The sequence below is a fragment of the Rhodnius prolixus genome, unplaced genomic scaffold, assembly GCF_049639745.1.
Source record: "Rhodnius prolixus isolate KJV_2025 unplaced genomic scaffold, Rpr scaffold_6, whole genome shotgun sequence".
Taxonomy (NCBI): Eukaryota; Metazoa; Arthropoda; class Insecta; order Hemiptera; family Reduviidae; genus Rhodnius; species Rhodnius prolixus.
Window position 1 is genome coordinate 41,544,029 of NW_027411634.1, and position 12,377 is coordinate 41,556,405.

The window sequence follows — 12,377 nt, forward strand, 5'->3', positions numbered from 1 at the left end:
TTTACAAAACATCAAATAAAATGTTTAATTTTACTCATATTTTGTTTGTTAAAAAAAATCGACAACCCAAAGCAAATAACCATATTTAGATTTTTCTTCAGATAGAACACATTTTTGTAAGGTTTTGTTCAGTTATGTTTGGAAAAAGAGACTTCCATAGCCACTTGTTTCGTCCCGCTTTACCCGTTAAGCCAACTGAATTTTAAAGATGTTTAGTTTTTTGAAAATATTCAGTTTAAAATTTTTAAACTTAAATCTTGTGCAAATGGGCATTAGTGACCTAAGAGCTAGTACTTAAAAAGAAAAATGAATAAAATTTGACCCACGTCTCAAAAAGGTTCGACATCCCTGGCCTAGGACAACACCAGGCTCCTCCTAGGAAGCTGACTCTTGGAGAAGTGAAATCCTTGAAGAGCCACCTTCAGTGGTTATACGTAAAGATGGTGAGATAGTCCAACTCGAAAAGAGTAGAGATGAAAATCCGCTGTTTCCGTAACTTTAAATTTTGAAAATATTTTTATTTACATTTATATGTAAATTATTAAAAAATATTCCACCAGTTTGGCACGGCACTCGGGGTGCCGAAGGCACTCTGTATTGGGTGTTATATTATTTGTAATTTTTTTTAAAGAAAATTTGTTAATTAAAAAAATTATGTAAAAGTGCCATCAGAGGGTGATGACAACTCTACACAACCTGAATGTTAGGTTATAGTCTGGGAAGGTTTAGCGTCCCTTTGGAGTGTTTACATTATTAAGTTCGTTAGAGTATTTTTTTAGTGTTCAGTGACGGTAACATATAAAGTAGTAATTTAATTATTCTTTACAGGTATATTGCTTTAATTATTTATGTATTATATTATATTTCTTTGTAATGTTTTTGTATTAATTTATTTATAAAATTGTATTCTTTTTCAGAATAATAAAATCTGTTTCAAATACCGTCTTATTACAAATATTTTAACGTAATTGAAAAATCATGTAATCATTTTTATTACAGAGAAACGTTGTCCCAAACGGCCTACTATTACCAGACGGTCTGGCATGCGATTGGATCACTGGGAAGCTGTACTGGACCGATGGAGAGACGAATAGAATTGAGGTAGTCGCCATGGACGGCCGGCACAGGAAGGTGCTCTTCTGGGAGGATATCGACCAACCGAGAGCTATAACTCTTGTGCCGATGGAGGGGTAAGGCTACAAAAAAAATAAACTAAACATTTATTTACTAAAATTTATTAAACTGTTGACATTTAAAACTTGTTATTTATTATTATTTTTAATTTTGTTTGTAATTTACATGAATATTAACTGCGCCTGATTTTAATTAATTGCCTTTATGGCCGTGCAGTTCTACACACCCCTTCTCTTTCTCCATTAAAAACTAATTTACTGCTCCACTTCGTTATGCATAACTACCTTATAAATATGCATTAGTTATAACTAAATAATATATGCAATATGCAAATGAACTAGAGTACATATTTGGAAAAATATTACTAGCGAGATTCAATAATTAAAGAGTTGAATTGTTTTTTTTTTCTAAGTTTAATATGAGGGTCTTGAAATGAATATCTTAAAATATCAAATATCCACTTCGAAATGATTTGGAAACTGGACAGCGTTTTCCAAATTGTGGGTTGAGAGACAATTACCAGGGACGTGCGCAGCTTGTATTATGCTTTTTTCATTTTAAGCGCAAACAAGCCACAAAATGATATTAGGCAGGGGTAGATGTCCCTCATTAGGCTATAGGGACGTTGAGAGGAATACGAGTTTTGCAATCCGCTACTCCGCTGCGCCAATGAAAAGCATTTCTGCTAGTTAAGCGCCCAGCCTAGTGTTTGATTGACCATTTCTAGTTGAATATATTGTAACGCGTAACAACTGTAGACAGATGTTCTGTGCCGTCATATCCTCCATATTGCACAACGAGCATTATAGGGAATCAACTCCTGGGGAGAAGGTGCTGAAGGAAATTCATGGCCATTGATGATCCTAAATCGTACTGGTACGTCAGTTCTAGGTAGGTTCAGTGGTAGTCGTTTTCCTATGGGTCACTAAGGGCTCCTCTTCCAAAACCCTCATATTTCTTCAAAAAAAAACCTGTTCGCTTGCTGGTGGCGATGGTAATCCTTTTTTTTTAAGCGCTGGTTGGTGAGATTAAGGTGATTCTGGCTGAGCTTGGACAGCTCATAAATTTGGCAATTCATCAGGGAATCACTGCATAGCGTACATCTTTTCACCAGGCTTAGCGCGATATCAGTTAGCTCCTTTGCAGCATCTCACTATTCTGCGATTGCCAGAAATCACAAAGCTTCCTTTGTGACCAAAATCCTATTTTTGGGGGCAGGTGTTGGTCTAGTGGTCAAGAGCGTGGCTTTGTAAGTGGGAGATCCTCAGTTCGAATCCTGCATTTGACTACTTTTTATTTGTTCAGAAAAAAAAATTGTTTATAGTAAAGTATGAGCTTCCGTCCCCTGTTCACGACATCTAATTGGTAGTTGGACGTTAAGCCCCGCCTCAAAAAATAGGCGATTACTTTACTTTATACTATTTTGTAATTTAATTTGAGTATAGTATTCATAAAATTAAACAGTTCCAAAAATGCAGAGGATAGCTACAATGTAATTCGATATACATTGGGCTTCCGCATTTGTCTTAATTAATACGAGGTAGATGTAGATGCCTCATTAGGCTATAGGGACGTTGAGAGTAATACCAAATTTTTCTTAATTGTTTAGAGGGGGGTTTCCATTTTTTTACTTTTATTAAATTAAGAGTAAAAGTAACTAATTATACATTTAATTACAAACAGATTAATGTTCTGGTCGGACTGGGGCGAGGTACCAAAAATCGAACGTGCCGGCATGAACGGAGATTCTCAGACTAGAAGAGTCATAGTGAACGATAAGATTTTCTGGCCCAATGGCTTGACTGCGGATTACAAGTTGAAAAGATTGTATTGGTCTGACGGACGGCTCAGGTTTATTGACGTAAGTATTCTAGTTCAAATTTTGTGGAAATTTAATTTTAAAATGAAGTAAATTTTCATTAAGTTTTCATTTTTTACACTTTGGCTAACTATGTGTGTGTGTGTGTGTGTGAAAATTCATTGGGACCAAGATTTGTGGTTAAAAATTAATGGTTATCTTGTGATTTCCAGGTAATGGACTATGATGGGAGAAATAGAAGGACCATTATAGCGGACAAGGATATATTCTATCCATTTTCCTTGGCTCTGTTCGATGATAAACTCTATTGGACGGATTGGGAGACTTGGTTAGTTACTATGCTTCTACAGAATTGTTTGGTGCGCTGCCTGCTCTCCTGAGAGTGTTCTCTCGTGACATACAACACTACTTACTGACAAAAAAAAAAAAGATTTTAACCAATTGCCTATGGATGATATGTTGTAATCAGCATTATTATTTTCAAAGTGGGAAATCGCGGAAGGTTTTAAATTTTAGATCTCAATTCGGTACCCGTTGGGGGGTGCGATAAAAACAAGTTTTCGAAAAGAGCGATCTGCTGCCGGAAGTGCCACACTTTACTGATTGGAGCTTTCGAATTTCATGAAGAGATTTCCTTTAAAGATTTTCCGTTTCCAATTTCATCTGCATTCAATCAAGAACTTAGAAAGTGCAAAAGAAAAAAGAAGATGTGTACATTCATTGTTGTTGCTCATCTAATACACATCACGCCGTAAGGACGCTTCAACATCTATTTGGCTCGTTACAATCTTCTACGACAGCGTTTCCCAACCTTGTGGTACGCGAAAAAAAAATCAATAATGGCGGACATAAAAAATTACAGCGTAAAAATATCTAAGAAACATTTTTTTCCCATAATTCATAAAAATTATTTTAATTAATAATATTATACAGTAAAGTTGTTAATATGTATGGTAGTAACGTTAGTCTGTCTCAAGATATACGAGAAAATATAATAGCACATTCAACAGGATTCAAAATTGTCTTTCATGCGAGTATTTTCCCCAAAAACCCGAAAACACAAATGATAATTTTGATTTCGAAACCCCCCTTCTATAAAGAAAATTTAGGAAAAGCTACATGATTATCAATAAAAGATAAAGAAAATTTAATAGAATTATCATGTGACAGAACTTAAATGATAACTATGTAAAAATCTACTGCTTAAAGAGACTGGATTGTAATGAGTAAGCTCTATCCAAGTAACATTAAATTTAATTGGTACTTACAGGTAGTTGGAATGCTTAAAAGTAAATTAATTTAGAAGATTTTTGGGCACAAATATAATAATCCTAAAGAAGAACTTTGTAAATTAATTAATAATTTTGAAGAGAAAAATATTTAGGCAATTTTTAATTGTTTAAAACAAGTTTTAAAACTAAGATCTTACACTTTACAAAGTTTTTTATAAAGTGAACATGAACTTGGAACTCCTTTGTAGCAGATACATTTGTATCTCTATACAAATAAAGATAATAATAATAGAATAACACACTCGGAATACACAAATTTGCTCGAAATACAATCATTTTTACGAAGTGGTAAAATTTAGCATGATGTACTACACCAAGTGGTACGCGAGCCGAAAAAGGTTGGAAAACGCTGTTCTACGGCAATGTTCTGTGCAAACTCCTTGGAAGAGAAGAGTATAAAGGGAGGAGCGCCGACTGAACTTAGGGGCCCATAATATCTTGACGGAGTATCTCATTTTGTACATTTTGATGCATTCCATTGTTTGCTCTGCATTCATTCTCTAGCATCCTCTCCATTTACTCTCTCATTTATTCCTACAGTTTGGTTTATAATATTGTTGATGATGTTGTTTTTTTATTTATTTTTACTCAGGTCTGTGCATAGCGTTGATCGAGACACTGGAACTAGTAAAGAACTTATTCATACCGTCGGCTCTGTACCTGTGGACATCCGTGTATGGGATCCTAGTCGACAACCGTACAATCAGTCCGGTTGCAGGCTAAATAATGGGAATTGCTCGCATCTCTGCCTACTCTCGCCGTACCCGCCTGGATATACTTGTGCTTGTCCTACGGGAATAAAACTCATTGACAATTATACGTGTAAAGATGGTGAGTTTCTGTATGAAGACAATGTTAATTTCTGAAGTCCGTGTTGGCTTCATGGTGGCCAAATATTGTGAAAAAAAAAGAAGAAAATTATTGAACACAATTGTTTTAACATTGATGATTCAATTCCGAAATATCGGAGAGAAGACGCCCTTTCTGAAATGAAAAAAATAATCTACTTAATAGCAATTCATAATTTTCTATGTAAGCTTCAGCGGATAGCTTTTTCGCCCTAGAGTTATCTTTTTAAATTATTGAAACGGTTACAGAAATATTTAACATTGCTGCCTTGAGAAACACTCAGCTGATCGCAATTGTTAAATTAATAACAATGTTTTTGTTAACATTATATCTAAATTTCGTATATAAGATAACAGTAGTTTGAACAACCTTTTTATGGGGATTCCTTTTAGATTTACGGGTTTACAAAACTAGAAAGATGAAGTTACGAAGGACAAGTTGGAGATTCAAGTTTAGAGTAAGAGAAGCTGCATAATTTCTTAATTGGTTAAAACAATTGTAAAAAATAAATATCCTTTTAGAATAAATTTTATTACTATAATAAAACATATTTATCGTTTTTTTTTACAGCTCCTGAAGAATTAATCTTGTTAGTACAGATCAATGAGATTTGCATGATCTCGCTAGATACATCTGATCATACCAGCGTTCCTCTGTATCTTCGGGGCATCAAACACGCTATTGGCATTGATTATGATCCTATTCATGGCTTTATTTATTGGTCCGACGATGAGGTAAATAGATTTCCTTTTTATTGGTTATCGTAGTTTGGTGAATATGTTAGGGAAAGGTCAATATGCCCTTCCTGAGAGGAAAGATCGTAATTGGGGTGTTCCCCAGAAACAGCTCTTCCGTTGTGCCTGCTCTGTCGTGAAGTAACCACCCATCTCTCCGCGAGTGTATTTCTCCAGAATACGCTAAATTTATCCAAGAATTTTTTTCCTCCAATCGTAGCATGCTTTCCCTGAAACATTCTACCAGTTTCAGGTCTTCTTCGTCCATATTCACTCATAGATAATCAGTTTTGTGTAGAGAATGTTAAAAACTAGTTAATTATTTCAGTAAGATAACCTTGTTGTGCGCTATTCACCAAAATATATTTATAACTTTCAGGCTCAAGTTATACGGAGAGCAAGACTGAACGGTTCAGGCCAAGAAGACGTAGTCTCTACAGAACTTCAACAGCCAGACGGTGTGGCCGTTGATTGGAGAGCACGTAACCTTTATTGGACAGATACAGGCACAGACCGTGTACAAGTTTTACGTATAAATACCACGTATACCAAAGTTTTAATTAATACAGATCTAGTCGAACCGCGTGCCATAGCCGTATCACCGGACGAAGGTTATATGTTTTGGTCGGATTGGAATGAAAAAGGTCCAAAGATTGAGCGTGCCGCTTTGGACGGTTCTGGACGTACGGTCTTAGTGGATGAACATCTAGGCTGGCCGAATGGTATCGCGTTGGATATACCTAGAAGGAAGGTGTACTGGTGTGATGCTAAAACCGATGTTATAGAAGTGATAAACTATGATGGTACCGATCGACGAGAAGTGGTCACACATAATTTACCGCATGTATTTGGACTGACTCTAAGCGGTGATTATCTCTATTGGACTGACTGGCAGAGGAGAAGTCTGGATTCTGCGCATAAGATCACCGGAAGGAATAGAAAGGTACAGTTCCAGATTTGGAATCCAAAAAAAAAAAAAAAGAATCCATTTTAACCTAATATTTTTCCCTTCGCCACTACTCTAATCATTGGTGTCGTTTTCCCAAAACCCCAGGTACTGCTAGACCATCTTGCGAACATGATGGGCTTGAAAGCTGTGGGTAAAATTCCTGAGTCGACTGTACACAACCCTTGCACTGTTGACAACGGTGGTTGTGCCCATCTGTGCCTGAATACACCAACGAAACATGTCTGTGCTTGTCAAATGGGTAAGTTAATTCAGTCAAGAAAATCATTAACTTTTTCTAATTTCTTCTCTATCTCAAAACACATCCTTCATTTTCTGTACATCTAAATTTCTATCAATTCAGTTTCAACTATAAGCATAATCACTGGAAGACTCGGGTTCGAGTCCAGCTGTCCTTAGATTTTTGTTTTTTTCCTTAAGAGGTTAGCGAACACATGTTCGATCCTACAGCAAGCATTCTTAACAGTATTGGAATGCACGTTGGTTGTCGTAAACAGAAAAACATGTGTTCTGCTAGTTACAGGCCTAGAGTTTCCAAAAGCATTCTGACCAATTCTGTCTTTTAAATATTTTTTTTAACATTGCCCAATAATTTTCTTTGAAATTATTTATTTTTTTGTTCTCTTTTTATTTATTTATGTAAGTATATTAAAGCCAGTCCTGGGCTTACGGCATCGAACTGTGGGGGTTCAACCAAACGCTCAAAACCTCCAAAGGATCTATAGGCCTTGTAGTCTAAAATTCTTCGCTCTATAGTTAGAAGCTCCTTTCTACGTCACCAATCAAACTCTGTTACACTGGTAACACTCCAATAACATTTTACTTTCTATTGGCTCTCGTCATCAGAGAGGAGATCGCGAGGCTAATGTCTTTTAAGACGTCTAGAAGTGTTCTGGAAGATAACATGTTGGTACCAGTGGATTGTGACGGAGATTGAATGTTAAGATGAAATTTTCAGTTTTTGCAACTTGTGCAACGAAAGGAATGTTTTAAGTAAGTGAGAATAGTTTGATTGGTGACGTAGAAAGGAGCGTTTACTACAGAGCGAAGAATTTTGGACTGCAAGGCCTATAGATCCTTTGGAGGTTTTGAGCGTTTGGTTAAAACACGATTTTCTGAAAATTCCATCTTAACAATCAATCCTCATCACAATCCCTCACTGGTACCAACATCTATCTTCCAGAACATTTCCAGTCAACACTCCTAGACGTCTTAAAAGACAGTGGCATCGCGATCTCCTCTCTGAAGACGAAAGCCAATAGAAAGTAAAATGTTATTAGAGTGTTACCGCTGGGTAACTTCTCTCCACTCTGATATGTTGTTTATTGTTATCATTGTTGATTATAACGCAATAAAATGCGTTGATTGTAACTAAATAAACGATAAAAAAAAAAATTAAAATTAAAGTAATTAATTTATTTTCTAAAACGATTATTTGCACTTGATCTTACTCTAATACAGCCAGAGGAAGTATTCGAAGACGCCTGATTATTCGAAGTAATACAATAATTTCAAATTTGGCAAATAAACTGCTCCACAAAAAAAGTGGCGCACTTTGAAAAAAGCGTTTATTTTTTGTTTTATCACATTTTGGGGAAAGATTATTAATTTTAATTATTTTCATAAACTGTCAGGAAACAATTAATCGAAACAAGGCCAAAAGTTTCTTGTAAATAGAGAAGCAATTCCTCGTTTAATCCCCTTCGGTCTTTTTGTGTAAACAACAACGTGAACTTTACCTCAACAGTAAATAAATTTATTGACCTCTACAGTTGCGTTTCGACTTTTTTCAAGCTGAAAGCATTGCAAACTCTCAATTACAGCAGAGCAAGTGGCCCGTATTATTGCATTAGTTGAGGATGGACGGAGTCAGCGGTACGCAGCACGAACGTTAGGGTTGCCTGAGACCACCGTCCGTAGAGCCATCCATCGTTACCGGGAGACAGGCCTCTGCACTCGCAGACAAGGTTCGGGTCGACCAAGAGCCACAGTAGCACTTGATGACCGATTTATTAGAATTCACACTCTAAGAAATCGTACATCAACTGCTTCTGAAACAGCTCAAACACTGCTTACAGTTCGTGGAGTTTCAGTCAGTGCCGAAAATGTACGAAGAAGGCTCGCTGAAATGAATTTACGCTCTAGGAAGCAAGCCACAGGACCATTGCTCACCGTAGACCATCGGAGAGCCCGTCTAGAGTTCGCTAGGGAACACCGCAACTGGTCTGAGAACGATTGGAGAAACGTTCTCTTTTCAGACGAGTCCCGTTTTGCTCTCTATGCACCTGATGGGAGGCGACGAGTTTACCGAAGGCCTGGGGAGCGCTACGCTCCGTGCAATATTTCTGGTAGACTACCATTCGGAGGTGGTTCAGTGATGGTGTGGGCTGAGATTTCTATGGGAGCTTATACTGAGCTCCACGTGTTCAACAGGGCAATCTTGAATGCAGATTTGTATGTGAGGGAAATTTTGCAGCAATATGTGATACCCTATGCACCATTTATTGGGGAAAATGCAGGATAATGCCCGACCACACACTGCCGCCTGTGTTGTTCAATATCTCCACGATACTGGCATTCGTATTCTGAGATGACCAGCACGCAGCCCGGATTTAAATCCAATTGAACATCTTTGGGATGAGCTGGTTAGGCGATTAAGATGGAGAAATAATCCTCCCAGGAGCTTAGAAGAGTTGCGAGGTGCTCTAGTGGAGATGTGGGAGGAATTAACACAAGATTTCGTGAGAACTTTAATAAGGAGTATGCCGAGGAGATTGGATGCAGTAATGCGAGCAATACACGTTACTAAAATACTTTTTTTTTCAAATTCATTTCTTGCCGAGAAGTTCTTTTTTGTTAAATTAAAGGTTTTTATTTCTTTTAGATCATTTTTTATTTTATTTTAGCCCTCCCGTAACTTTATACTACTTATATTAGCTAACTAAAATAAAATGTAGAATAAAAAAGTTACAGAGAAAAAAAAATAACGCATTTTTAAAGTGCGCCACTTTTTTTGTGGAGCAGTGTATATATAATAGTTCGTAGCTTTGTCAGTTTGATTTATTTGTAGCTTTGTTTTATATAGTAACTAAAAAGAGATGATTTTTCAGGTTATGAATTAGAAATTAATGGAAAAACCTGCGTAGTACCAAAAGCATTCTTAATTTTTGCGCGCAAAGAATCAATAGGACGTATAAGCATTGAAAATCCACACAATGATGCCATTATACCAGCTTCTGGTATCAAGGATGCAGGGTTAGTTGGAGAAAAGCAAAAATTAATCCAAAACTAGTCTTCTTTTTAAAAATAAACTTTTGGAATTTCTTTTTGTTTATTCAGAGCTCTAGATTTCGATATAAAAGATGATCGAATTTATTGGACAGATGTTAAGGCTAAAACAATTACAAGATCATATATCAACGGATCTCAAGTGGAAACTATAGTGGAATTTGGACTTGAATCTCCTGAAGGTGAGATTTTTTATCCTCAGTTTTAGCTGCACATTGCTGTGAGGGTGTAGGTCTTGGTTGCCGGGGGCACAGCATCACTTCTGGTAGTTGCAGAGGAGACCCCATAGATACTGGCTGCACTTAGGCCACATAAAAAGAGCCAATTATTATTTATTTTGATTTTCTGGAAAATGGGAATATATAATTTCTTTCAACTTTTTTCACTTATTGTACCTAAGACTGCATGGCGCTTTCCCAATGTAGTCTTGAGGATAGAAAACTAAGACGAAAACCAAAAGTACAATCTCAACTTGTTCAAAACTTTGTACTACCGCTTTTATCGTACATCTTGTACAAAGTACAAGTATTGTATAAGTTTATATTGTACAATTTGGTCTGTACAATTTAAATGTTTTTATTCCCAACATTTTGCCTCTGATTATAAGCATCAAAATTATAAGCATTGACTTAATTCCATCAAAAAAAATTTTTGACTGAATAGATATCCAAAAACTTTAATGTTTTTAGGACTAGCAGTTGATTGGGTCTGGCAGAACATCTATTGGACTGATCTTGGCACCAAGAAGATTGAAGTGTCCAGGAATGATGGTAAATACAGGAGAGCTATCATCTGGACAGGATTACAGGAGCCTAGGAGTATAGCTGTACATCCAATCAATGGGTCTGTGTTATAGATTATATCTTGTACATTGCTTATAATCTTTATTACTAATCGGTGAAGTAGTTGTAAGGCTTATTATTCGCTTAAATGCAAACTAAACTAATTGCTTGCTGTTAGTTATAAGTAAACCATTTTTTTAGCAACTAATAGTTTTTTTTTTTGTTTTTTTTTTGGCGCATCAACAGCTGAGGTCATTAGCGCCCGGAGCTTGTTCCAGTGCACTGCCGGCCTCCGGACAGTGTTCTCTCGTTACAGACAACACTGTCCATCACCGGACAGTGAGCTGTAAGAAGCTCCTAGGAAGAGAAAATCTAAGGGTCAGCTGCTGGATTCGAACCCGGGACCTCCGCGTGGGAGTCCAGTATGCTAACCTCATAGCTAATCCCTTCCCTAGCAACTAATAGTTATTAGTTTTATTATATTCAGCTGACTAATTTAGTTTCGAATCTTAGTTATAACTACTTGGTGCCATCTGCTGTGTACCTTTACAACCTATGACGCCATTAAATTATTAGAGACCCATATAAGGCGCTGCTTGCTCGGGAACAATGTTAGCTCTGCCTAGACCAGTTCCTGAAAGAGTTCTTGGAACATATCTTACTCATAACCTTCCATGAAATGTTTTAATTTTTATATTTATTTTCAATTTCTACAGTTTCATTTACTGGAGTGATTGGGGTGGATCCGGAAGTCTGCATAGAGCCAGTTTGTCTGGACGTGATCCTAGAACCATTATACCAAGGATAGGTAAAATCAATTCTTTAACCATAGATTGGCTAGAAGAGAGGATTTACTGGTGCGGCGTTGAAGGTCAGATTGAGTCGGCCAATCTAGATGGAAGTAGGAGAATTATTGTTGCAGCATCGCCTGGTCCATTTTCGCTTAGTTTGTATCAGGTAAGCTTTTCATCAGATATTTTAGCATTTCATCTGCAATTTTTTTCAAATTGGCCGTGCACCAAATTTTTGTTTAGTTTCCTTTAGTAAAACATTTGGTAGTGAAAGCTATTTGTGAATTGTTCACACCATAATATTTTGATTTACAATTAAATAGTGTTTATGAATGAATATTATTTACAGGACAAAATCTATTGGTCAGATTGGGAGACTGGCACTTTGTATGTGGCCAATAAACATTCTGGAACAAACAAGACCGCTCTACAGAAAGGTTTAGAACAGGTAACCTCAGTGGTGGTTTACTATAGTTGGGCAAGACAGAGGATATTGGACAATGCTAGAACTACTAGTAGTACAAGTGTTGGTCCGATTAGCGGAAATGGCGGAAGCGGAAGTGGAAGTAGCCGAAGAAATGGCCAATGTGGTCAGTTAGGAGATCGTGCCGGATGCAGGCATCTCTGTCTTGGTGGGCAGTGCTTGTGTCAGCCGCACTACACTCTTCGAATAGAAGGAACCTGTTCCTGTGAGTATTCGAGGATAGCGTAAAAGAACACG

General features: G+C 36.9%; 1 protein-coding gene across 3 annotated transcripts in view; it reads left to right on the forward strand.

Annotated features, from left to right (window-relative positions):
* The window catches only part of arr (low-density lipoprotein receptor-related protein 6), a 65,706-nt gene that overhangs the window by 40,930 nt on the left and 12,399 nt on the right, over positions 1–12,377 (forward strand). For all 3 annotated transcript variants that reach the window (XR_012462264.1, XM_074140821.1, XM_074140819.1), the window contains 12 exons: positions 1,000–1,190; positions 2,818–2,995; positions 3,166–3,281; positions 4,838–5,076; positions 5,665–5,828; positions 6,208–6,771; positions 6,883–7,036; positions 9,906–10,050; positions 10,135–10,265; positions 10,773–10,926; positions 11,582–11,822; positions 12,006–12,345. Coding sequence is in view for 2 of the 3 variants with exons in the window: in XM_074140821.1 (XP_073996922.1) it covers positions 1,000–1,190; positions 2,818–2,995; positions 3,166–3,281; positions 4,838–5,076; positions 5,665–5,828; positions 6,208–6,771; positions 6,883–7,036; positions 9,906–10,050; positions 10,135–10,265; positions 10,773–10,926; positions 11,582–11,822; positions 12,006–12,345 (2,617 nt within the window). In the remaining variant the exon portion in view is untranslated. The remainder of the gene's footprint in view (positions 1–999; positions 1,191–2,817; positions 2,996–3,165; positions 3,282–4,837; positions 5,077–5,664; positions 5,829–6,207; positions 6,772–6,882; positions 7,037–9,905; positions 10,051–10,134; positions 10,266–10,772; positions 10,927–11,581; positions 11,823–12,005; positions 12,346–12,377) is intronic.